At 36.5% G+C, this 27,887-nt stretch overlaps 1 protein-coding gene across 8 annotated transcripts; it reads left to right on the top strand.

Annotated features, from left to right (window-relative positions):
* PEX1 (peroxisomal biogenesis factor 1) lies at positions 1–27,887 on the top strand. Of its 8 annotated transcripts, none has more exons than XM_086742309.1 (24): positions 3–193; positions 2,193–2,336; positions 4,363–4,446; positions 4,686–4,800; positions 4,890–5,662; positions 7,527–7,646; positions 9,649–9,772; positions 10,034–10,143; positions 11,478–11,578; positions 13,220–13,352; positions 14,097–14,193; positions 15,318–15,488; positions 16,988–17,040; positions 18,321–18,510; positions 18,719–18,885; positions 19,644–19,778; positions 20,357–20,421; positions 21,246–21,388; positions 21,466–21,569; positions 22,771–22,947; positions 24,264–24,494; positions 25,964–26,164; positions 26,512–26,642; positions 27,600–27,887. In XM_086742309.1, the coding sequence occupies exons 1-24, from the start codon at positions 65–67 to the stop codon at positions 27,682–27,684; spliced, it is 3,783 nt and encodes a 1,260-aa protein (XP_086598435.1). In that variant the 5' UTR covers positions 3–64; the 3' UTR covers positions 27,685–27,887. The 8 variants fall into 8 exon arrangements, with proteins under 8 accessions (XP_086598442.1, XP_086598435.1, XP_010120626.2 ...); XM_010122324.2 differs by having other exon boundaries at positions 16,886–17,040; XM_086742312.1 differs by lacking the exon at positions 3–193 and adding an exon at positions 211–345 and having other exon boundaries at positions 16,886–17,040.

The following is a 27,887-nucleotide window of genomic DNA, read 5'->3' as shown; positions in this document are numbered from 1 at the left end:
GCTGGGGCGGAGCGGGCGCGCAGTGGCGCCGGGCCGCGGGTCCCGGGCGGGCCAGGCCGCCGGCATGTGGGGCAGCGGCAATCCCGGCGGAGGGGGAGCTGGAGCCGCCGCCGCGACGGTCGTCCTGAGCGGGACCCGGGACTGCTTCCTCCACTTGCCTCCCGTGCTGGCCTCTCACCTCCGCCTGCAGCAGGTACTGGGTCGGCCCCGCTCGGGGCCTGGGCGGAGGGACGCCCCCGTCAGAGAGGATTTTGGGAGAGCAGCGTCCCCCTCCCTGGTATTTTATACCAATGTCCACAGTAGCTCACCAGCATTGACCGGAAAACGTGTAAATTAACCGTTCAGGTAGGAGGTAGGGTGGTAAATCCAAGCAGAATCTTCATTCTTGGCGTACTTAAATCGTTCACGGTGTTCCTCTGTGTAAAGGGATATCCTCCTGTCACGCAAAGCCCTGTTAAGTAAAGGGATCAGTTGCAGGAAGCGCACCTTGGGTTTTAAATAACATTTCACACATGAAAACAAGAGCAAAGCCTGCGTGCAGCCCGTGTGTGGTGAACACAAGGATCTTCTGGCAGAACAGACAGGATGAAAAATGGCAAGAATGAGCGGGGGAAAGAGGAGGAGACGGGAGCAAAGCTCAGGAGTGGAGATGGTGGCTGCAGTCCTGGCAAAGCCTCTCTCAGCCAGGCTGGCCTCACCCAGCGTGCATGACCTGCTAATTTCCCAAGGCCAAAAAGGCTACTTCACAAAAGCAAAATCACCTAGACTTGTGAAAGCTTGCTGTTTTTTTCTTTTGGATAGTAGAAGAGACGTTGGTGGAGTTACAAGAGATTGCAAGAAATCCAGTATAATTGTTAGCTTCATTTCTGCTACGGTTTGTGGATGTTTTACAAATTTGCTGGCAAGAGGAAAAAGCAGTGCAGTTGCTATGAAGTCTTGTGGTGTCATTCTGTACATAGTTGGTTATGGCAGGCTTCTGCTTTTACTTAACATGGTCTGCAAAATGAAAATATATGATCTCTGAAGTCTTGATAGAAATAGAATATTAAATGCAATCTCTTGAATAAAAATGTTTAAAAGCAGGTAAATAATTATGTTAATAGATTACATTGAGTAAATCATAAAAACTTAAATGGATTCAAAAGCGAAGTCTAATTGCAGAAGGTATTAGATAAGTGGATGACATGAAACTCAACATTGTGTGAAGATTATGATACTCTGAAGTTTTGTCTGTGTGAATACTGGGTAGAGCTGTAAATTAAATACCATGTTTGGGAAAAGGATCTTGGAACCATTGTAGATGTTACCTGAAAATGTTTTCGGAGTTTACAAAAAAAGTCAAATAATATTTGAAATTATGAGGATGCAGTTGAAAACAGAACAGAAGACATCACTGTATTAGCAGGTAAATCTGTGGTGTATCCACAATGCAGATTGTATTGGTCAGTTGATTTTCATTAAAATAGTAATTTTTGGAAAAAATACACAAAATGAGTGATAGTTAATAGAGGATCTATTCTTTTTATATGGGAACTGTCTGAACATATTAAGATTCTTCAGTTTGAAATCAGAATGGCTGAGCAGTTCTGAAACAGATTGATAAAATAATTTTGGTCTGAGTTTGTGACTTACTTTGTATCTTTCCCAACTCATGAAAGCACTCTTGGAGTCCATGCAAATGTTACAGTGCATGTGAAGTTTAAGCATATGCCTATGTTTTTTCCTCATTTGGGAAGCAGAAATGCATAGGCATACATTTCTGTAAGACAGTTGTTCAATAGACTATAATACAGAGGAAGAGGAGTTATTTTCCTTACTTAAAAATAGTCAATAAAAGTTAAAAGCTGTTTGACGGTCGAAACCAACACGCACTTCTGTGTTGAGAGTTATGCGAGTAGGGAACATGGAGAAGAATTCTAAGGAAGGTCTTGGTTATTAAGAAGTTGGCTGGTCTGCCGGAATTATTAAAAAAAAAAAAAAATTCATCATTGCTAATAGAAATACCCTTTCCTAACATGTTGTAGATGCTACAAGTTATTGTTAGGGGATATGAATTAAATTAGGGCATATAAAATCCGGAAAATATTTGTAATTCCTTTGATCTCTCTAATCAAATACAGTTTATGTTGACTAATACTCGTTTTATTTAGCATGTTTGATGTTAATTTATTTTATTTCTTTGAAACTCGTAGGGCCAAGCTGTGAAAATATCTTGTGGTCATCAGTCTGTATTTTTGAGCTGGATGGAAATCAGGCATCGAGGTCACCAGGGTGAAAATATTGCTGAGATTAACAGACAGTTAGCAGAGAAACTTGGCATTACGGCTGGAGAACAGGTTTGAAGTGCAATCTTTTTTTTCTTATTTAAATAAAGAGTATATTGCAAGATACCCAAAAAGGTAATAATTTACAAGTTAGCTCATTAAATCATTGACAGTTGCCTAAATAATGTTAGGACAGGCTTGCGAGTAGGTCTTTGCAGTGCTGGAGCCACTATCTGCAGTAGCATTAATTTTAGGAAAATATACTTTTAAGCAATTAAACAATTTGAGAATTATCTCATGAGAATGTTTTGCCTGGAGTTCCTGTTACAGAATCGTAGAACGGTTAGGGTTGGAAGGGACCTGCAAAGGTTACCTAGTCCAACCCCCCTGCAAGGAGCCAGGGACATCCCCAACCAGAGGTTGCTCAGAGCCTCATCCAGCCTGGCCTTGAACGTTTCCAGGGATGGGGCCTCCACCACCTCTCCAGGCAACCTGTTCCAGTGTTCTACCACTTACTGCGTATTTCTTCTTGTTTGGCTTATTTGGGGTTTGAATTTTAATCTCTTTTTTTTTTTTTTTTTTCCCTCCTTCACCGTATGTTCCCCTGTGTCCTCTGTCTTTGAACGTGTATTTAAATTGTCCTCCTACTCTTGGACACTATGTTAAACTTCTTGTAAATTATTCTTTCATTGGACAGAGTTGACAAGATGCCCAAGAAGCAGGCAGAGCTTTCTGGCGTGGGACTATTAAAATCTTGGTTAAAATCTCAACATGCAAGGGGGAGTTTTTGTATTAATAGGTAGAGATTTAAACATCAGTAGAGAAGTATTACTCTACGCAATGTTATTGTGTAGTGTATTCATATACGCCTGTTCTCTCATGTGGTAAATTTTATTCAGCATTAACAGAAGACATCAAGAATGTGGCTCAAAGCAGTGTATATTACTTTACGTTGTTTACTTTTTTTTAGCATATTATCTCTAGAAATGGCCTATTTATTTGCAGAACTTCACGATTTACTAGTTCACTGGCAAGGTAACTACCCTTTTTTGTTCTAGCTATTAATAGCCTTCAGCAGAAAAAACAATTGACAAAGGAAACCTAAGAAAACCTCACCCAGCTGTTGCCTGGAAATAATTGTCTGTACAATCAAATGAATAATTAGGTAGTTTTGCCATTGTTTTGGATTCAGGAATTGCATGTTTGCTGTGTTTCATAATAATATACTCTTCTATTTACCATGTTGGGGAAAAAAATATGTCTCTCAACTTTTGCTTCAAACTGAGGACCTAGAGGAATTTAAAATTAATTGTTACTTTTGTAATGCTGACCTGAAAAAAAATCTCTCTCAGAGGACAGGGAACTAGTGTTTTATCTCAAGAAAAACTTAATTAAGTTTATTTTTAAATGTTTGACATTGTATTGTTACTTTCTGTCAAATGGAACCTTTGGTAAAAATTAACTTTTGAAATATATATTTTATGCTTTCTGAAAAGCCTAAGCCACAATAGCTTTTATCATTCCTCTTGACACACAGGACCTTAAAACTGTTCTGTGGAAGTGGTGCTGCTTCATGTGAAACTGTTCATAAGGGAGCTGGTTTTGCTTTTGTATTGTACTTTTTCCTGATTTCTTCAGTTGTTTTAGCCTTATCTAAATTTGTGCACAACTCAGTGAATTTTTCAGTATTCTGAAGTCCAGGACATTTAAAAATAAAAATTAAAAAATGCAAGAACCCTTATGTGATCAATATGCATTAAAAATTATGCATATTAATTTTTATATTATGTATTATATGTGTATTTTTGTATATGTGTATAAAACTTTGTTATCAGCTGATATAGCTCTTGATACTTTTCACATTCACATCCATTCCCAGTATATTGAAGTCCCCAGGCATGCCCAATGCAATCTGTTTCCAAAATGTTGAACATCCATCTTCTGCTTATGAATTACCTACTGTCATTAAGATATATGTTCAAAGTAGTGAAAACTTTTAATGAAGGAGATGTCAGTTTTCTAGTTGAATTAAAGATGGAGCTTTTATGTGTTTGAAAATAAGAAGTTAAGTATTTTGAAATGGTGTTACTTTTGCCAGGTATTTCTTGAACCCTGTTCCCATGTCTCCTCCTGTCAGCAAGTAGAAGTGGAACCACTCTCAGCAGATGATTGGGAAATTCTGGTAATAAAACCTTTTCCACTCTTCATGTCCTTTTCTTACAGATGACAGATTTTCACACAAGCAGTTTCTTGCACAATGCCCCATTCTTTTCAGCCCCTAAGGAAATACTAAATGTAATGGGGTTTAATTGTATTTTGTATTTCAAATGGTGTTGTAGAAAGAGATGTAGAGTTTTTATCTTCAGAAAATGTTTAAAATGTATGCAATATTTAGTTTATAATGATATCACATTTTCCCAGGAACTGCACGCTTCCTCTCTTGAAAAACATCTTCTTGACCAGATTCGAATAGTGTTTCCAAAAGCCGTCTTTCCTGTATGGGTTGAACAGCACACTCACGTTTACATCAAAATCGGTAAGCAACGGTGAAGGCTCTTGCGGCACCTTGAGTAAGCTGTTTTGCGAGAGTGGATACATTCATTGACCTGCTTTGTTCATACTCAGGTACACTTATGCCAGCAGCCCTCTATGGGAGATTAGAACCATGCACGGAGCTTCTGATACGTCCCAAAACACGTGAACTTGAGGAAAATATCACCAGCACGCCTTCCACAGAAAGTGACATCTTGCTTAAAAGTTTTGTGAAAAATAAGATGGAGCAAGAAGAAACAGTAAAGGATCCTTTTGCCAAACAACCTTATTTAAAGCCAGGAGTCCTTGAACAGAGTAAGGCTGATGCAAGCGTGACGCTGGGCTCAAATGTTCTCCCAAATATATGGAATTTCATAGGGAGCATTTTCTCTCATACATCTGAGCAGAAACAAAAGACTTTGTGTGATAAAGATGAAATGAGCACCTTCAAAGACAAGCTGCTGAACTTAATTCACATGGATTCCGTTTTTAGAGTATGTCAGTCCCAGCCTCCCAGCGTGCAGAACACATCCGCCACTCATCCGTTTCTGAAATGCAATGCTGTTCATGTTTTTCCATGGAATTTAGAATTTATTGATTTGGATCCAAACCCTGTAGTATCTTATGGGAAAATTAATGAGCTGCTTTCCCCAAGACAGCGTCATCAAGAAGCAAAACAAAATCTGCCAGTTGAAAAGCAAAAGCATTTGACTAGTACGCAAGACAAAAATAATTCTAGTTCTAATAGCAGTCAAGCACCCAGTGAGGGATCTCTTGTTCAGATCGTTTGGAATGGATTTGAAGACCTAAAGAGTGTCATAGAGTGTGGCCACAGTGGGGAAGCCCTACATGTTGGAAGAGTTTGGGTCAGTTTGAGCACGTGTATTTTGGGCATTTTATTGGATAATATTTTCTATTGGATAATTGTGGAACTGGCTAGTTAACATGCAGTTTTGGGATATAGACTTTGTGTTAAGCTCTCACAGAGTGTACTAGAATCAAATAATATTTACTAGAGCTGTGCTTTGCTATGCCATCTCATTCTGGACTGCGTTACTTACCATCATCCTCCAAGATGTACGGTGTACTCTGGGTTTCTGCACACTTAGCATTTTGCACCAGATGGGGAAAATTCGTCAGTGTTTCTGGAGGGAATGCATACTTTCTTCAGAATCTGTTGGTAGCCTCTTGTATTCACGAAAACGTGAAAGTATCTACTTACATGCGTTCAGTACTGCATTATGAGATTCTTTTCATCAGTTACCACTTTAAAATGTGCTTTGGACTCTAGGTGTCATCAGACTGTAAAGTAATGGGATCATGTATCCTAGAGCTACATGGTGCTTGTGAGTCCTTTTATATACTCTTTAAAATACACCTTAAAAAAATAATATCAAATAACTAGCTTTTATGTAGTCTAAACTATTTTAGGTTTTATGCAAGGTGGCACAAATCCCAGTGTGCAGACACTGACATGTCAGCGTGTTCTGATAGAACTACAGCCTGCTTATGTTCCTTCTTTCATCGAAGCACATGTGGGATCAACAAAAATAGATAAAATGCATTCCAAATCACCATTTGAGCGTTTTCACATAATGTACCTCTCACCATTCACTTATTTTTCTGGTGAGAATGAGAGCAAGACCCTGCAGTGGTCTTTACCACTAAATTTTTGAGAGGCATAACAATTTTCCAAATGTCAACAACCATAAACATTTATGAAATGTTTTCACTTTGGATATACATTTAAAATAACACAGAATATTTGAAAAGCAGTTTCCTTTTTTGAAGGGTAAACTGACTAGTATAATTCAGGGAAACTGGATTTTCTCTCTGTGCTGCAGATGTGCTTAGTTCTGATCTATATAATGGCCTATTTATATTTATCTTCCTCTGTAAAATTAATTTTAATAGCAAATGAAAGTAGAGTTATTCTTCTTCTGCTATACTAAAAGCATTCTTACATTCTAAGAATCCCTCCTAAATTTTTTAGCTTTGTGGTTTTTTAGAATGATGGAATCATAGAATGGTGTGGGTTGGAAGGGACTTTTAAAGGCCACCTAGTCCAACGCCCTGCAAGGAGCAGGGACATCTCCAACCAGATCACGTTGCTCAGAGCCCCGTCCAACCTGGCCTTGAACGTTTCCAGGGACGAGGCATCAGCCACCTCTCTGGGCAACCTGAGCCAGTGTTCCACCACGCTCAGTGTAAAAAATTTTTTCCTTATGTCCAGTCTGAATTTACCTCCCTCTATTTTAAAACCATTACCCCTCATCCTGTCACAGCAGGCTCTACTAAAAACTTTGCCCCCATCTTTCTTATAAACCCTGTTTAGGTATTGGATAACCACTATAAGGTCTCCCCAGAGCCTTCTCTTCTCCAGGCTGAACAGCCCCAACTCTCTCAACCTGTCCTCACAGGAGAGGTGCTCCAGCCCTCTGATCATCTTTTCTTTCAAGAAGTTAGTAAACGTTCAGCTACCATGGGCACTTTCACAAACAGAATGAAAGGCAATTAGAACTGTGCATGAGAGAACAAGATTTGGATTCCGCCATCAATTTTGTGGTTTTCTTCTTAATTCTCTTGCAAATTACAACCAGTAAATAGATTGATGATCAAATGTAGAGATTCTGTTAGTGATAAAGAAACTGATATAATGTATATGGAATGTTATAACTGTTTTATTTTCTGATATTTTCTTTTACTTTGCTTTTATTTTAAATATTTCAGATTCCAGATGGTCTGAGAAAAAAACGACGAATCGAAATACATTCAACAGTCCGAATTAAGTCAGTTGAATCTATTCCTAAAATTCCTGTATCTGTTAGACTGCAACCCAAACAGAACTTAGTGAGTTGATATTCTTGGTCGTGTGTTTCTTCATATATTGGAAAACTGGTAATGTTGCTGTGGTCAAGGTTGGGGGATTTTTAATGTTTATTTGTTTTCATTTGTTAGGTGATAGTTTGGAAGTTGTCTATCATGTATGACATCTTTCCAAAGGAATTTCTTTTTTGAATAATTCTTGCTTTTTATTTTTACTGTGCAAGCCATTTAAATTAACAAGATGCTATGACCTACTTAAACAAGGTTTATCTAGTAATACTATTTTGTATTTTGATCAGTGATACTGTAAGCATCAAGCTATTGAATTTTGTTTCACATTTGGTAAATATTTCAAATAGTTTGGCATGTTACCTGTAACAATTTCCTATTTAAAGGAACTGGCAGAGGTCACAGTGGGTGGGGGAAATAGCACTTCTGAATATTGACTCCTAGTTTCCTGGAGCTATTGGAGGAGTGCTGTTTGTACCTTCTAAATCACAGAGTCTTCCATTATTCTCGAATTGTGAAAATTTCTAATTTTGCATCAGGCCCTCATGTGCACCACATCTGCCAGGTTCAAACCTGGCAAGTTTTATGTGGATACATTTAAGCCTATGAAAACAAAAACAAAATAGAAAAGAATCATAAAGAGGAAGTATCCATTTCATGTCTTCTGATAGAAGACATGCTTATACTCCTCAAACATTGCAGTGCCCAGTGGATTTCCTACGAAAGACTTGCAGCAGGAAATTATTGCAGTAAAATTATTACATTTAATTGCAGTAAAATTATTACACTTTTATATGCTATTTAGATCTTAATTTCCTTTTAATAGTTCCTTTATTTTTTTTTTTTGTCATGCTGAGGATTTAATTTTCTAGAGTTATATCACTGAATCCCTCTGTTTTCCTGTAAGTGAGACATACCCAGCCTTCTGAGTGAGCATCAGTGACAGTAAGAACATACTCAGTACCAGTTCTCACAGTCTGGCAAATGTAGCTCTTCATAATGTACCATATGCTTCTTTCTGTGTGACACTGGCCTGATTATTTCCCGTGTTAGCTGCCCCTCAAAACTTAGAAACAGCACTTCCCATGATAGCAGGGCTTAGGCAGGTTTGTTCTTTATCCCTGATATTCTAATTTGATTTCATACCTACAGAGGAATGGTTGAACAGCATTATTTTTTTTATATTGGAGTTAAGTATTCTGGCAGTAATCTACCAAAATTGTAAAAAGTAGCTGTGTGTGCTTTTATATGTTTTAAATACAGATTTCTCCCTTTCTTTCCTTTCTAATTAAGTTGAAGTTTTTAATTCTTGGGAAAAAAAAAAACCTAGACAAATGCAGAAAGAAATGTGACAGTAACTTTCATTTTCCTTTGTGAACACTGACTCCATGATTGCAGTTGATTCCCCCTTTTTTAGGCATTATTAGGAAGTGAGCCAAGGCTGAGATACATGATCTAGACTCAATTTCTTTTCCTATTCCATTTATCTAGGTGATCTGGTGTAAGTGGTTTTGTCTCTTTGCCTGACTGTTGAAGTTTGGTTTTGGTGCCTCGACCTGAATGAGCCCAGGGTTCTTTGTGTAGGAAGCAGGGTATGCAGGGAAGAGAGGGATGTAGTTAGCACCCAAAATAAGTCACAGGTCAATATTGGTGCATTACTTGGGTGCTCTTTCAAATCCAAGAGCTGAGTAGTCCTTTTGGATCTGGCAATATAGTAAAACAAGAATAAAAGCTTTTCCTTGCCCTCACATCAGTGTTTCAAAGATAAAACCTTTAGAGGTGATGGAAGATTCAGCTGTTGCCATAGGAAGGGCTAGAAAGGTGCTTTCTGTAGAGCAGTTGATATAAATGGTATTTGTTGGCAAAGTTCTATTTTCTAAATAAATAAAAGTCTTACATCATCTTCCAACTCTGTGCCACCTTAAGAGAAACAAATGCCTCATGAATAGGAAGAAAACAGTTTTAGTTACTAACACCTTGTTTTGTTTTATTTCCCTCTTTCTTTTTTCCTGTTTAGCATAAAGATGTAAATGAAGATGAAGTTAAATCTGCTTTCAGTTCTTGGCTGCAGGATTCTACTACAGATGATCTCCCATGGATAATGACAAGCACAGAATATGTACATCTGTCTGTTAAAGAAGGTAAGGAGAATACTGTCCTGTGCTGTAGCTGTCTTGGAATTTACTTAGGCAATATGCCATTTCATCTACCATTTAACGTAACAGATATCTCTTTACACTGAAACTGTAACCATGAATTATGCTTTAATAATGATTAAGCTTTTTATTCTTTCACTTTGGATTATATCATAGTAATTCAAATTACATTGATCTGTTTCATCCTGTGAGGAATAAAAACTTAATTTATTCGGAATTTTAATAGTTGTTCTTGGGTTTTTACAGGAATGGAGGAGTTTGTCGTTAGTGTAGTGCATCCTGCACACATTGAAGAAAATAAGTCCGAGGATATTTTTGTACTGAGTCCCAGTTTGCTGCAAAAGACTAACATACAAGTAAATATCCCATAGTATCAGGTATCAAGTAATTTAAATTGTTATATTTGGTTTAAAATATATTACATTTAGATATAACATATTTTGGTTTCCCTTTTTAAATAAATAATGTCAGTCTGTTCATGAAATTATATCTGCATTCCTTGTATGTTATTTTATAGCCTGAGCATTGGTGAGATTCCAGGTATGTGACACTAGTTGCTGAATTTCATAGTCTGTATTAAATTCTCAGAAAAATCAATTAGAGCAGACGAAAGTCAGTATTGTCCAAGTTTGAACATACTATCCTTATATTTATTCCTTAAAATCCCTAAACTACTGTAAAATCACTTCACAGTGTATCTGGCAGGAACAATAGCTTGTGCTGACAAAGGTGAGATATGCTCCCTGTTCAAACCTACTGAGCTCACATCGCCTTCTCTTTTATATAGTTTCTGTGCCTTCTGTTTCTTCAGTCTTTCCTTTCTCAGGAGAATAAATATTTCTATTTAATATTATGTTTACTACTTCCATTAATAGTGCTGGTTGAATCAGTGCCCATGATGCCAGGTTTGTGGTCATAGGAGTGGGATAACATTTTTTCATTTTTAAACTGATACAGTTACATTTTAGCAGAGAATTAAGGTGTCCTGTTTTGGCTGTTTAGAACGGAATTTTTTTCTGCAAAATTTAGGATTCCTGGTAAAAAAAAAAAATTAAAAAAACAGCTTTATTTGCTTTATTTCTATTGATGGTAGAGAAGTACAATAACACTTCTACAAATTGTGCTAGTGACTGCTACTAAGATGAAAGGGCAAAATGTGTTTCATAATAGCAGTGTTAGCATCTCCTACTAGCCTGTTCTTCTCTGTGAACCATTCTGTTAGCCCTGTTTGCCTGCCCAACTTTCCATACTAGCTCCCCGGTGAGCTAGACTGAAAAATTCATGCGAGTGAAGAAAAGGCAGGTGTTCTGTCAGGTTACTTTTACTTAGGTCAGACTCCTGATCTGATTCACTGTCTTACCCCACAAGTACTTGTGTCAGCGCAACAGTGGAGGGTACAGGAGAAGGAGGAATTAGTTACAGGTGGGGAAAGAGATGATGGGCTGCATAGTCTGGTATAAACAGCACTCAGCCTAACATCTAATCACATCGCTCTAAACACTGGATTGTATTTTGGAAGTAGTGGTATTCATGCCATTTTACCAATGCATCTTTCTTTCAAGCACAATAAGCTTCAGCAAAGCATCCATGCAACATTTTCTTTACACAATTCCAAAAATGGCTAGTCACTCTATACCCTTCTTCTGTAGTTAGATTGAATGTAAAGTACTAACTCTTTCCTTTGTTGTAGGTTCTTTTACATCCTCTAATTAAAAAAGCTGATGGTGACAGCCAGCCACCTACGTGTGATACAGACAGGAACCTTCCTTACCACAAACTAGACGATTTAGGGTGAGACACTTTCATAGTAGAAAATATGGGAGGGAATGGGAATTTAAGAAAAAGAGTATTGATGGAAATGCAGGTTTTCTTAAAACTAAGTTAGATCTAAAAAAAACTCCACATCTTTTGGCTTGTGTCAGGTTCAGACCTTACCCTAGTATATATAGATGGTTAATTGTGTTCTCTGAGTAGTCTTATTGAAGTGAATAGAAAACTTCACGTGACTAAAGGTACTCATGTTCTGAAAAGTTCACCATGTCTAACAACAGGGTGGGAGGTCTCAGAACCAAGTTTCAGAAGAAATTCTGATAGTTCAGTGACTTTTGCTGTGCTTCTAAGTGGTATGAAACAGACCTCTCTGGAGCAGTAAGGGATTCTAGGGTTGTTGGTGTTTTTAGCTGGGGTTTCCAAATGAAGTAAAACTTACGTTGCAGTCTGTCTGTCAGTTCTGTTCTCACAGTAACTGAAATCTGTTTACTTAAGTTTGATAGTATGGATCTCAAAAAAAACTTAGTTTCTGATTTTATCAAAGTTTTTTTTCTGAGGAGAGATATTCAGAATTGTGTTTCCACTGGTAAAAAGTGCAATGTAAGCTCAACAACCGCTTGTTTAATCTGCTAGGTGGCTAGTGGCAATTGTAAATAGTCTGGAACTAGCCATGCTGGCTCTTTCTCACCAATAACTAAGGGATGTGTTAAGCTGTGGCCCTTAATATAAGGGAAGACAGTGGTACAGTTTAGCAACCGTGAGGTAGGGATGAGGCAGAGGGGACATGAGAGCTTGCGGGTAGTATGCTATTGGCGTTGTGAAAGGCAACTGAGGATATTGTGTTGAAGAGGGAATAGGAGCTGATCTAGGGGTAGTGTGGCAGGGATGGGATGTCGTAGGAATATTGTAGAATAGAATAGAATGTTTCAGTTGAAAGAGACCTACAGTTATAATCTAGTCCAACTGCCTGAACACTTCAGGGCTGCCCAGAGTTAAAGCGTATTATTAGAGGGCTTTGTACAAATGCCTCTTAAACACTGACAGCTTGGGGCATTGACCACCTCTCTAGGAAGCCTGTTCAAAGGATAGGGATTCATTTGTTCATTCCAGTTCTCCTGGAACAACAATTTTTGTTTAATATTGAAATACAAAACTGATAGCCTTGCTGTTTGTGGACCTGAAAGGAGCACTGTTGTGTCAAAAGTCACAAAGATGTAGGACCAGTGAAGGATAAGGATGTCTTCACATGCATGATGTGCTGCTTTTCTGAAAAGGCTGAGAAGTTTTCTGACCCAGGCATGCTCCATGTTTTTGCCAATTTGTTATATTCCTTAGTAGGTTGTTACTCAGACACTCAAATAGATTAAGTCCCAAAATATGGTTAGCTCTTATCTTTTGAGACCTACCTCATACTAGGATGGTGTAGAATGGGTAACCTTTCCATTGTGAAGGTGTTCTACAGTGTCTGTCTGTGTCCCCTGTGCCACCACTGCATAGTAAAGGTGCTGTCTTTTCAAACTGAATTGTCTAGCTTTTTCTTGAAAAGGTAAAGTACATTGAAATGTGTCAGCATTGAAACTTCACCCTAGTGCAAGCTCTTACTGTTTACATTGTGTGTACTGATTCTACCCTAGGCCGTTTAATGTTTTATTTGCTCTGCAGAGGAGTGGACAAATTAGGAGCGTCTTCCTTTGAACACATAAGCCACAGTCTTCTGGGGCGTCCATTGTCTCAAAAGCTTGCTACTATTGCTGTGGGGCTGCGAAGTGGAGGGGTGCTTCTCACAGGAGGAAAGGTACACACTTTACTACCCTCTACTTGCAAACCCTCCCAGATTGTTTTCTGTATTTACAAAACTGGTTTTGTTAGTTTTCTTTGATACCATGTGAATTCCAAAGAATTAAATAACAAGCTGAGAAAACAGTAGTTAATTGAACAGAGTTAATTCAGTAGAACATATTGTATATATGTATACACATTATGTGTGCACTTCATCAATAGATATTCATATTTCATGTATATGTATAATATATATATAATGTAAGTTTTAAAGATTGCTACCAATGCAATTCCAATTTGTTCTCTTAGGGGATTGATCTACTTTGTGTTTATAGTATGATAAACACTTCTTGTCTCTGAAATATTTGAAGGAAAATAAGAATGTAGTATTTTCTCCTGTGTTGTAAGGTGGCAGTGGAGTTGATACTCTTATTTTCCTATTGCCCGTGATGGTGGTCCATTTAACACCGTATTCTACTGAAACTAACAGATGTCTTAACACTGAACTTAGTGGCATCAGAACACTGTGTGTAGTGGCTGTATCCACTCTGTGTTTGTTTATACTTGTTTCACTCTAGGGCTTTGGTCTCTACCAAGTGATACAAAGACAGAATATACATATATACTGTCAGTGAGAAATAAAACCCGTGGGCGTACAGCTTTCCTGGCTTGTTAACTGGCGTATTCTTTGACAAAAACTGCACAGAAGCAAAAGGAAATAGTTCTGTCACTTCACATTAGCTCACATGTATTTTTGCAGGGAAGTGGAAAGTCAACATTAGCAAAGGCCATCTGCAAAGAAGCATTTAATAGACTGGATGCTCATGTAGAAGTAATTGATTGTAAAGCTTTAAGAGGTATGATAATTTTTTTTTTTTAATCTCAAACATTTACTGTAAGATGAAGAAGCATAATTATGAAGTTATTATATTTAGTCTGTCTAAATAATTTCTCTGTCTATTACTACTTTTGCAAGGATATTTTGATTCCCTGCAATGAGCACCTTTAACAGTCTCATGAGAGTACTGCCATAAGCTTGTTTCAGGCTTTTATCGGTTTCTGTCCCTAGTACCACTGCCAAATCCAAACCATGCTTGCCATGGTTATTTCTAAAAATAGGAAGAAGTTGCAAGTTGAACTGTGTGGTTTTTTTCAGTTGTACTAGCTGGAACAAATGGTATGTTAACAAATCGTAAGTGTTAAAGAGTACCTGTTGCTCAGTGAAAGGGTGACGCAGGCACCAAAGAAGGATTGAACAACCAACTGAAACCTGCTTTATGATGGCATATTTACTAACCTAATGTATGTTGGTAATAGTCATCTAACACTCATGATTATAGATGATGATGAGGTGAATCCTTAGGTTTTGTTATTTCAAAATAAGTATGTTGCACCAAAGATGGAAGAGGACTAAAAAGAGCTTTTTTTACTCTTTAATTTACTGGCTTTCCCAGATAGTCTTGATGTTACAAAGTCAGGGAATACTCAATTATTTTCTTACAGAGTTGTTTTATTTCTTTTTGCAGAGCCCTTATGTTGCATGGCTGTACTCTTTTTTTGCTTAAGTCCCTACTGCGCTCCTTGTTCCATAGAAAAAGGGAAAGAATGGTAAAGAGCTAGCTCCTTTGCTCTGAAAAATTCTTCTAATTGCAGACTTTTTCAGTAGCTAATTTAGGATCCTGTTGCTACTACTTTGTTTTTAATTATCTAGAAATTAGACCTGCAGGCTTCCATAGTGGTTAGTGAAAGATGATTAATCTCATTTTAGGACAAGTGGATCCTTCTGGTACTTTTTTTGACTTGGACTCCTTTCTCTACTGGCTGTTAACTATGGTGTAATCTTGGTACCTGGATTTATAGGAGTAAAGTTAAGCTGCATGAATCAAAACATTGTAGTATTACATGAGGAAGATGTAAGTCAGTCTGATGATTTTTTTTTTTCCAGATATGTTTTGTCATTAAAATTGTATTTCTGTTTCAGGAAAAAGATTAGTAAACATAAGGAAAAATGTGGAAGAAGCTTTTTTAGAGGCAGCATGGAGACAACCAACTATTCTTTTGATGGATGATCTTGATCACATTGTTGGAGTACCTGCTACACCAGAGCATGAGAACAGCCCTGAAACCGTTCAGAGCAATAGACTTGCTTATGGTAATACTGTGCTACCTGTGTCTGGATAAAAATATAACGCAGCTTAGAATTTCTTGCACCTGAATTGTACTGTCCTATCTGGACAATTCTGCCTGAATCATTACTGCCTCTGGCCCATGTGCTATGCCATGGCAGAGATTGACAAATTATGGTATGTAGACCATTTGTAGACCACTAGCTGAATCAAAATAATCCACTCTGGAGCTTGGAGTAGTCATTGGCAATGGTACGTACACCACCGCTGCTGATGGCAGTGCCTGTTGTCAGTACCACTGCCAGTGGTAGAGGCTTCTCCGTTCCTTTTTATTCTGTTCATGTACTCAAATATGTTGCAATTGCTCACAAGTTACAGAGTAATCTTTAACTGATAATTATTGATAAGATCAATATTATAATTGACATATCATTACAATGGATCCTGTTTTCTGTAATTATTATTTATAGTTACAGAGAAATATTGATGTTTAGAACCAACTTCTTGTCACTGAATACTAACTTCTTTATCATCCTACTTGGTATACTTTTTAGAACTTCCATTTTATTTTACAATGTAACAATCCACCAATTTTAAAAGTAAGATTATCAATTGTAGTTAGACATCCTGTATACAGTTCCTTTTTATTCCCTAAAATCTAGGCAGTGATAAGTTGCAAAATGAAATTAAAATATCAAGATTATTATCTTTTTTTTTTTTAAATGGTATTCAATTCTGTTCATGTAAAATGGAAGCCATAGCAAAAAGTATCTTCCATTTCTTAGCTCAGTTTGAGGAAGTTAGCGTAATTTTTTATTAAATTACTTTAAAGTTCAGAAAATCTTAACATCATTAAATTTGCACTTAAGTTACTTGCAGAAATGTTTGTGCTTCTTATTACATTATTTACAGATATAATGCATACAACAGAGGTTTAGAATTTTAAAGGCTATTCCTTGAAGATCTATCTTGCATCCATAATTTATTTGTTTTTCATCTATTATTTTTCCTAAATTGCTTATTCTCTTGGCTTAACATGTATTTTTTGTTGTTATAAATATCCCCTTTTTTTTTTTTTTGCATGGAGGGAATAAAATTTCTAGAACAGAGATCATATCACAGAAGAAAAAAAAATATTTAATATCCTATGGTAGACATCATCAGTGATGTTACAAATTTAGGTTTTGAAGAGCACTTCTGATGTCATTTTATTAATGGAATTTACTGTCCTAGCAAAAATAACCATACATCTTTTTATTATTTATTTTTTAAAACTATAAACTTGAGAATAAAACAAATATATAATGAAATGTTACATTTTGTGTGCCCTAATGATATCGTCCGGTACAGTAGAGATGTCTGTTATGAAATGCAGAGTCTTTTGTTATTTTGCAATTGATGAAGCAATGTCTTATGTGTTTAGTTTTGAAAGATCTGGTAAAAGAAGTTATTTCCATGGGGAGTTTGATTGCATTAATTGCCACAAGTCAGTCTGAACATTCCTTACATCCTTCCCTGGTTTCAGCTCAAGGAACTCACATATTTCAGTGCTTCAAATGTATCCAGTCTCCAGATCAGGTAAATTTGGATATTTATTCATTTGGTTAAAATGTTTGCCTTCCCTGCAGGCCTGAATACAATACTGGGACAGCTGCAAAAATAGTAGGTTACACCTGAAGATGAGAAAAAATCTGGAAATCTTAGAAGTTCTTTCATAGAGAAGTTATTTTTTAAATATCTCAGAACTTACGTCTGTCATTACAAATTTAAAAAAAAAAATAGAAGTAATTCAGTGAGAACTCCCAGCTGGCCCCACTCTCTTTATCTTCAGTGGCAAGAGAGGGTGTATTCAGAGGACATTTCAGTTCCATGTCAAACAAGTCAGGTTGTCTAATACAGGTGAGATACGCATGTCTCCTTATTACCTGTAAGGGCATTCTAGTGGAGCAGCTTTGAAAAAATGTTTAAGTCACTACAGTTAGATAAATGAAATTAAAACTAAGTTTGTTTTTTCACTGCTCGGAGGATTAAGTATGTCCCTAGAACATGTGTATTTAAAATGTTATTAAAACTAAACGTTAATTTTTATGGGAAGGTTTTAGTTTGGTTTTCTATGTTAATAATATCCCTCAACTTTTGAATATAGTGGATTTTGAAAAGTAAAAAGGATAAAGGGAAGAATAAACAGTACAACTTCATTGCAGGAGAAAGCAGCACTTTGTACCTGTGCATGCCCTAATGGCGTGACACAGGCATGGCAACTCATTTTTATTTGAAATTTTGTATTGAGTATTTGAAATTTGTATTGAGTTGTTCCTGCCTCCTTGTCTTCTGTCACAGGCTAGCAGTTAAAGGCCACTGAGGAGGGGATTCTGCATTAGGTACAATGTAGCTTTCTCCCACTTCTTGCAAATCTGCCTTTATAATTTTTAATACTAATACGGGAATAAGGGTGAGACGTCACTTGAAAATCAGGATCTCGAAAGATAGCAAATTATCTGATGTATTTTTATCTAATGCAATACATTCCATCTCAAATGTATTCTGCTCATATAAGCAAAATGAAAGATATTCCTCTTCCTGTGAAACAGAAGAAAAATGTGTGTAAAACATTAGAATGTGGGGTGCAGAGTGTTGTTTTATTATTATTATTATTATTGGATTTAAGATAGCTTTATTCAAATTCACCTGAAGAACTAAGTTTTGTTTGTATTCATGCGTGCTCAGATTTTGTTCTTTGAAGGTTTGGTGACATGTAAATATTTGAGGAAATTTTAGTAACTCATGTTTTTTTAATTTCTGAAATCCATATAAATAGTAAACTTAATATACATTTGCTGCACAAATCTGTTTTTCAGAAGCAAAGATGTGAAATGCTGTATTCCATAATAAAAAAGAAACTGAATTCTGATATAAAGAAGTTCTCTGATCTTGACCTCCAATGTATTGCAAAGGAAACAGAAGGTTTTGTTGCTAGAGATTTTACTATGCTGGTTGATCGTGCCATTCATGCCTGTGTTTCCAACCAGAATGCGTTTCAAAATGGTGGTATGTTGACAACAAAATCTCTTTATTTCATAGTCTTACTTCTGTTATCCAGAACCTGTGAGGTAATACAGAAATAAAAAGCCAGTTTTTATGTTTTATGTTTAAAATGTATTTAATTGCTACCTATTGTGAGGAATTTGTTACTTGTAGGCTGTGTGTTCTTTTTTTTGTTTAGGGTTTTTTTCTTTTTTTTTTTTTTTTTAAGCAGAATTTCATCTGTCAACTCTGGATTTTCAGAAAGCTCTAAAAGATTTTACTCCATTAGCTCTGAGAAATGTTAACCTTCATAAACCTAAGGATATTGGCTGGGACAGGATTGGTGGCTTACAAGATGTGAAGCAAATACTCATGGATACCATCATGTTACCTGCAAAGGTACCTAGTTCTTTTAAATCAGTTACCTGAATTTCGTACATCATGTTCTAGGGGAAGAGTGATTTTCAAGTGTCACATATATTTGACAGAAAGATGACAGGTATGATTTTAAGTTACTTTTGTAGCTTCCCAGTCTTCAACTGTCTTCAGCTACTGGAAGACTCTTTCTCCTTCCCCTTCCCTCTTCCAAATACAAAAGGCAATGGCTTGTGCCTTTCTACAGATCAAGTGTTGCTCTAGAGTGTTGCAGCGTTGCTAACATCATCTCTGCTACACTCTCTGTTACGGGGTTTGTGATTAGACTCTGTAAAGACAACATTTCCACCTGTCTTCTGCAGTGCTTTTCCTGGAGGAGTACTCTCTTTTGGATAAATGCCAATCCATCAATTCCACTATATTTTACTTTGGCCTTTCTACCTTGCTTAAAACTTCCAGCATTGAGATGAGCCATCCATTTCAGTCTCCAGAGAAATGACTGAACGGTTTTCTGTAAAATGGACAGAATCTTTTACTGTATACTTATATAATTTAATCATATCAGTCGGTAATTAAAATAGGTATTTATAAGTACCAATATGGAGATTATAAAGCTCTAGTGCATCTCTATTCTGTCCTGTTTCTGCTTGGTAGAGAATGCCACTTGTTTGTATTTTAACTACCTATGAAGTGTAGGAACCCATTGCAGCCCCAAGTAAACTAACAATGAGCTCTTGTGACAATAACGTGGTTCGAATATGTCTTGTTGAAACTCTTTCCAGTATCCAGAATTATTTGCAAACCTGCCCATACGACAGAGATCAGGAGTCTTGCTGTACGGAGCACCTGGAACGGGAAAAACACTGTTGGCAGGAGTAGTTGCTCGAGAGAGTGGAATGAATTTCATCAGCATCAAGGTAACAAGATTCTGAAGATTAACTGATTGATTTTATTAACTGAGTGAAATAGCTAAACATAATACCTGTGAGTATGCGCTTGTGAGGGCAAAATACTGAAGTAAAAAACTGACGTTTAAAATTTAGTGTGTCTCTGGATTTCCCACCATCTGACTTTTAGAACTTCACAGTATTATTACTGAGATTTTTTTAATATAATTATTCATTAGGCAGAGTTCTAAAATTTAATTAGATGTTCTTAATTTCCAATTTTTTTATAAAAAGATCCTGTTCCACTGGACAATGAAGTTGAGCAATGCATTTTAAACATGCTTACAAAATACAGTGTAAGCTGTTGCCTTGTGATACTGTAACATGTTCTGTTAGAAAAACTGAAATTATTACTTTAGAATAAGTCAGAATGCTTAAAATATTCTTTTGCCTTATCTAGACGCTTCTGCTCTTCTGTTCAGTGGTGCCACTCTCTTGGTTACAAGAAAATTCAGTCTAGTATATGAAATCTATGCTAATGTTGAATTACACATTACAACTAAGAAACATATCGTGAATATTCTTTTCTGATTTTTTTTTTTTTTTAGGGACCAGAGCTGCTCAGCAAATACATTGGAGCAAGTGAGCAAGCAGTTAGAGATATCTTCAACAGGTTGGCTTTGTAAAGATTTGTGATGTTATCAGTGAATTTTATTGGTTGATGCTCCAAGAAATAATTTTGTTGTCTGAGGAGAGACATGGCATCAGATGAAAAAAGCATCTGAAATAATTAGATGTGCCGAACCAGGTATTCAGATCCTGGCAAGTTCAACTTGACCCTCATTATTTAAGAACTGAGCATTTCTGCTCAGATCAGGAGTGCACTTTTGAAGCTGAACTCCTGATTTTCTCCATTTACAATTTGTCGGTTCACATCACAAAACTGTCTTGGAAAACATATGCTGAGTTCCTTTCAGGTGATTCCAGGAGACAGTTGAGTGTGTTCCAACTAGTAATGAACACTCAGTACATAGGATCATAGTAGACTTGGTACTGAAGTCCTCAGTGCCAGTTTTTTGTTTTTACAGATCTGCCCTTACTGACCCTCAATGCTCACTAATGTAAACATATCCTACATAGCCTTTGCTTCTCCTGTTGTTTACAGTGTAGGCAGTCTTTGTGTTAGGTGTATGTAAGTCTAGACCTCATCTGCAGTGACTGGATTTTAGAGCTTTCATGTATATTAACATGACAGCTGAGTACTTCAGAAATTATGAAGAGAGTGCAAGGTATGTCATAAAAATGAGAAGTGATTCCATTGCAATCCAATTCTTCAGAACCTCTTAATTTCTACAGAAGACAGATTTTCTGTTCTCTTGTTAAAGATAACTGCTCTCTGAAGCAAAAAGCAATTACCTTTAACATTTCTAAGCATTTTTACCTGTGACCTAAATTTAAACAGAATTTAAGTATTACCTTTTTCTTTTTTCCTTTTAGAGCTCAGGCAGCTAAGCCTTGTATTGTTTTCTTTGATGAGTTTGATTCTATTGCTCCTCGCCGAGGTCATGACAACACAGGAGTTACAGACCGAGTGGTTAACCAACTCTTGACTCAGTTAGATGGTGTGGAAGGCTTACAAGGTAATCATTCATCTGTGTGCTCCTTTTTATGGAAAAGTTTTGCAGATGTTAACGATATTTTTCTGCACTTTCCGAAGGGGTTTATGTGCTGGCTGCTACTAGTCGTCCAGATTTGATTGACCCTGCTTTGTTAAGGCCAGGTCGACTGGATAAGTGCCTGTACTGTCCACCTCCAGATCAGGTGAGGAAACAAAACGTTTTACATGAGAGGCAAGTAAAAAAAAGTCAAACTAATGGGCTTTATTCTTCTTTTCTTTATATTTAGTGGCATTTCAAACCTGGACAAAGTGAACTTAATTGCTCAGCTCCAGTTACACACTGGTATAAATTCACTGATTTTAGTGTTAATGTGTTCACATAAAACTAGGGAAAGACAAGGCTGTTTACCACAGTCTTCAGGATCAAACCATGTTCCCATGGATACAGCTGATTTAAAAAAAAAATAAAAAGGAAATTAGTCTGCAGAAAGAAATTGGATGCAGGGTAGTGTTTGTCACGTTCTATGTCTTTCTCTGAGTAGTAAGTCCAGTGGATCTGCTCTTTGCTTGGAGTGATGAATTGTAGCCATTCCCAACCCTGCTCTTGAATTATCTGAAGTTTTCAGAGCAGTTTTATTCTGCATCCAGTTGATCCCACTCGTATTTACTCGCATTTAATTTTGAAGATTCAAGCTCTTTTTAAGTCAGATGTGTCACTAGTTAGGAAAGGAATGATTCCCGTTGATTTTAGTGGGATCAGGCCTTTTAGGCTGTACAATGTAAATCTTTGATTATCCATTTTGTGAGAAAAAAATAGCGCTGTTCATTTTCAGATTAGTTGGCACATTTAACAAATACCATATTGTCTCATTCTGAAACACACATGAAGAAGATGATACTGTGTCTTAAGAACACAGATATACTCTCTTTTCCTTTTTTTTTTTTTTTTTTTTTTTTTTTTTTTTTCTTGTAAACTTCTACTTTAGAGTATGATCATTCAGGTAAACAGAAGTTTTTCACTTTTGTCTTACTTCTCTTTGCAAAAGGACATGAGTAGCAGAGTTCACCTTCATATTTTTCTATATTTCATATTTTTTCATATATAAAAATCCCAGATATTAACTGGATATTTAGAGAAATATATTTTTCTGTATACTATTTGATAGAATTTCTGTTAGACTCTTCAATAAATTGTGACTAAATTTATGCCTATATTTTAAAGATTGATTACTCTACATGTGTCCTATATGTACTATTATTAGGGTAGTATCTTCTTTTAAAAAGATCCTTCCTCCCTCAGATAGGAAGTTGCTTGTGACAAGGCCAAAATACTATCTAGCAATCGGGACAAGGAAAATAACAGGTTGCTTTAGTGACACTTTTTTTTTTCCTCCCTTTTTACAGAATTCACGGTACGAAATCTTAAAAGCTCTCAGTCATTCCCTGTCCTTGGCAAATGATGTGGACTTTCAGGATTTGGCAGCAAAAACAGAACGGTTCACAGGGGCTGACCTAAAAGCTTTATTGTACAATGCTCAATTAGAGGCAATTCATACTAATTTAGGTTCAGGTTTAACACAGGTAAATAAAACTAATGTAAAAGAAGTCTCTCCTCTTTTTATTTTGATGTTGATATGTTTGAAAGGATTAATTTTATCCTTTTTTTTTTAGCAAAATTATGTTTAATAAGATTTCTATTTCCTGTATTTGTGTACAGAAGATTAAAATCTTAATGCATTTGCAGAAAAATGCAAGAATAATGTAACAAATTAGTTTAAATACTTCTTAAACACAAGGTTTTCTTATTTTATGATAGATATTTAATGTAAATAGCTTTAAGTAAGCCAAATCTGTTTATCATTTTTGGCTAATAGTTGCCCTTCCAATGTACAGGATCTCACCCTTGGTTTTATACCCCTTATGTGACTGACAGGTTCTTTCCTCTTCTAGCCTCTATTCAGCCACCTCTCCTCACCTTTTTGATGCCTGACTTCTGGTTCTAATTGGAAAAGGGCAGGCATGGCTTCCACTACTTGGAGGTCAAAGGGAAGGGTTGGGTCAGGAATACAAAAGCAAGGAGACCTCTTCGGTTCTTTTTGCCGTAGATGTTACCAAGGGATAGGGCTCTGAGGGTGCAACTCTGAGTACTGGGAAGGATCTCCAGCATATCTTCCTAACAATCATCTCACTTGCAGCATCAATAAGTAGTTGTAAGAACACCTGATGATTATCCGTCATTAAAGGAGACTGTTGTCTAAAGCAGTGGTCTCCAGAGTGGTGTGCATCAGCCCTAGGGGGTGCGCAAGACAATCCATTGAGGTGCAGGAAGAAAATACTAGAACTTCAATAGCATGTCTATATAAATTACAAATAAATAAATATGTCGATATTGGGTGGAATCAAAAAGGTTTGCAGATACAGTCTAAAGCAACAACTGTGATTTCAACATCGGCACTTAAAATGTGTTGACTATGGCTAAAAATGAGTACAGCAGTTGGACACTGTAAAAGTAGACTCACTACAACCTCCTAGAGCACTTTACAGAAGATACTAAATTGCCTGGAGGGAATGGATGAGACAGAAGTGATACAGTTCTACAACAGAAAATGTACGTGAACACTTGCTGTTACTGAGTTAGACAGTTCACATCAAACAAATAAAACTTTTAAGATTATCTCCTCAAATTATTTTTCTAGGATGAAGACAGAAAAGTCTGCTTACAGGCATTGGATTTTCTTAGCTAAGTATTTGGAAATGTGCTCCTGGAGAAAGACAGATAACTAGAATAAAATGTAAATTGTTACTTTAATTTTCACTGTATATGATTTTTTAAAATGTATTTCAGACTACAATTAGTTATGAGTTAAGACTTCTAATGTTCTTTTTCTTTGTCACAGGATTTTGGTTCTAGTTCTGATAGTGACTTCAGTCTCTCTTCCATGGTTTTTCTAAACCACAGCAGTGGTTCAGATGATTCAGCAATAGATGGAGAAGCAGGGCTAGAGCAATCTCTAATTTCTTTAGACATGTCTGACTTACTTCCTGAAGATCCAAGGTCCAACATGTATCGTCTTTATTTTGGAAGCTCTTATGAATCAGAGCTGGGAAATGGAACTCCTTCAGAACTGGTAAATTCTTCACTTAGTATTTTGAATTTTCTAAATATTGTCAGTTGTGAAGCAGAAAAACTGAACTAGGCAAACGGTATGGTTTTATAAATACAATTATGTCTGCTTTGTCCTTCCAACTATCTTCATCCTGTACCTTGTGGTCCACAGTGGGGAAGAAGATGGAAGGATGTTAATCTGACAAAATACAATATGGACTTCTCTGCAACTTTGCAGGACCTTAAAATCAAAATCCCAAAATACCGCTCAATACTATATTATCAGACAAACTGCATTCCTGCTAGATCTTACTGTCTGGTCTAATGGCTTGTTGCCTTCCAAAGTTTAATACTAAAACAGTTTTCAACTTTTTGGTGTTTGGTTTTTTTTAACTTTGTTTTATTACTAAACAATGACCATCCAGCTTTCAAGAATTAAGTCATAATCTTAAGAATCAACAAACATTTTTCAGTTTCCAGTAGAGTGTGCATTAATGGAATAATCTGACTATGGGATTGTTTAAACAACAGAAGTAAACCTTAGCTTCCATCATTGCTTATAACAAGCAGAATTCCTGTTGTTGTAGTATCACATTGCACAGAAAGCAGCACATTCTCTGGCTAGCTTGCAGATAGGGATGTGCTGGTTGGCTCCCCAGCACCTGTGTAGTGATCAGCTGCTCACTTGGCTGCCAGGTAAGCAAAACAGAATATGCTACCTCTGAGGTCCTTAGGGTAAAGGGATAACTTCAGAGTTTGTGTGTGATCCATGGGATGTTGATTTTTAAGATCTGTTGTATAATTGTTATTACAGGTTAATTATCAAAATCGTTAGACTGCTGTATTCAAAACTGTCTTGCATTGATTCTTAAAGCCAAAAATAACTTAGCCTGACATTGGAGAACTAATTACTGACTGCTAAGGTGCATTTCTATATTTTATCTTGCATTATAGATGATAGTGTTCCATTAATGTATCTTTAGGGACTTCAGTGTTCCTCTGACTGTGAAAGTTTTTCAGGAAGGCTACAGGGACTTCGATCTCTTAAAGTTGTTGAAGTTGGAAGTTGCATATTTCATCAAGTGCACAGACAATTTGGAGGAGATTAATATTTAAATTATGAGTCATTCCAAAGCTAACTACCTAAACTTGCTCATATTTCAGAACCACTGATGTTCATACATAAATAAAACAATGGACTCAGTAGAGCTTTTATTCTTTTTAAGATAGGCCATTGCAAAAATATTTAGATTTTTTGCAAACATGAAACATTTCCTTTTCAAATTTGTAATTTTCCCCAAACACCTTGGCAAATTAACCTAAACTTCCTGTTAAAAAGTTATGTATGTGATATATTTTTAAGAGAAACTACTCTTTTTGCCACTGAGGGCAAGCTTATACTGAATTAAATTTGTAGACTAAATCTTAATGGTGGAGTTGCTCTTTTGTATCTGTGATGAGTTAATATATTTCTTCTTGTGGTCAATTTAGAGCTCTTTGGGTTTGTCTGGACCAAACTCCATAACTCACGATTTTACCAGCGTGACTCAGAGAGATGCAGCATCATCCCAGATGTCAATTCTTAGAACAGCTTCTCAAGAAGACTCCCTGGAAAATAACCATGAGCAGCAAATAGAGCACCTGAGGACAGAAATCAATGCTATCAAAGCCAATTGCAGAAGCAAGAATGGAGTATGACAGGGGTTTTTTTTTATTATTATTTAGTAGTAACACTTTTCTATTTTTTTCCCACATTTTTTGGTATTTCAATAAATAATTTTTGCAATAATATTCAATATAATATAACAAAAGTAGCAAAAATAAATGATACCTAGTTTGAGGAAAATAAGCCAGATGTTAACATTCAGATAACTAAATAGTTATTTCTGTGTTAATAGTATTGGAGGGGGAGAAGTTGTGATGGTATTTATAATACATTTGTCTGCACGTGAGATGAGGACATTCCAGAGTTACTGATATTCATGGCACGATGTTTCTGTGGTAATTTTTCATTGTCTGTTCATGGCTCTGTTTTCAAGGAGGACAGCACCTTTAGTCAGTCAGTCCTTGCCAAGAACACTGTAGTTATTACCCAGTCCCATCTGATGACTGCACTTGAGGGTATAAGACCATCCATTAATCAAGAGGACTGGAAGAATTTTGCTGAACTGTAAGTATTAAATTTTTTAGTAATTGTGAATTCGGTGGAGATTTGGTCTTTTCACATTCCTTATTCATCAGAATCACAATACTTGTTTAATGTGGGGAATGGCAGCAGAGTTGAATAGCTTCTAACAATTTTTTTTTAGAACTATTAAATTACATACTGGGAAAGAGAAAATATTTTACCAGTTCATTGTCATTTATTGTTTTTATTAATGTAGGATGTAGAAATTCTAATCACAGACCAGAAAACCCTTGTATGTTAAGAGCTATACCAGTACAAAGAGGCACCAATTCTCTAAGATTTAGAGTTAGGTCCTTCCTGTTCTCACTGAGTAGTAGCCCTTCCTATTTTCAAATTGCTGGGTTTTGACTCTCTGTAGTGCGCTTCGTAGCTGCTGTGTTTGGGAAGAGGCAATAATCTGCAGAAGTATAAACAATGCTGAAAAGGAGAATGTGTCTTCTTAGGCTTGGAAATAACTGGAGTGAAAAATCTGGAAGCTGGCATCAGGATGTTCTGTGATCTCATCAGAGGGTTCTCCTGACATGACAGTTGTTACGGAGTTGTCTTCCTCAGCTGACACATAAAGAAGCAGGTCTTACAGCACAGGAAAGAGAGAAAGAGGGGACAGGAAAGGAGGAGAACAAGAGTTGCTTCCCAGGAGTCTCTACCACCCTGTCCACTTCCGGTTCTTGTTCAACTTTCACCTCCCCGCCCCGCCAAACTTTTTTTTTTTTTAAAAAAAAGGAAGCAAAGCAGAGAGGTTTCTGAGTTAGGTTTGTGGGTGAAAACTCCTCCAGGTCCCTAGGTCTGAGGAGACATCCACTCTTCATTTCCATAAAAATATACTTAAACATCTGTAGTTCTATGTTGCATTACTGTGTATCTGAAGAGGCACATGCAACAAAAGGCATTTCATAAGAAATTTAATAAGAATTTGCTGTTATCTGTTTCTGTTTCCAGGTATGATAATTTTCAGAATCCCAAGAAGAGGAAAGGACAAGTTGACTCAACATTCAGACCAGGACAAAAAATCACTCTAGCATAGTACCTTATATTTGCTTGTAATTGCTAAACTGTAACTGGAAATTACAAATGTGATTAAATCAGATTATTTATATTCATATGGATTTATTAATGCAGCAGTTGAAGATAAGTTTCTTTTAAACTTACATGCTGTAAAATTATGTCACATTTTTATTTTGAAAAAAATTGTCTTCCTTCAGATTGATATTAAATTTTGAGTGAACA

Source organism: Chlamydotis macqueenii, chromosome 2, assembly GCF_036417535.1.
Source record: "Chlamydotis macqueenii isolate bChlMac1 chromosome 2, bChlMac1.mat, whole genome shotgun sequence".
NCBI lineage: Eukaryota > Metazoa > Chordata > Aves > Otidiformes > Otididae > Chlamydotis > Chlamydotis macqueenii.
The sequence above is the reverse complement of the archived record's forward strand: the minus strand, read 5'-3'. Positions and strand labels throughout refer to the sequence as shown.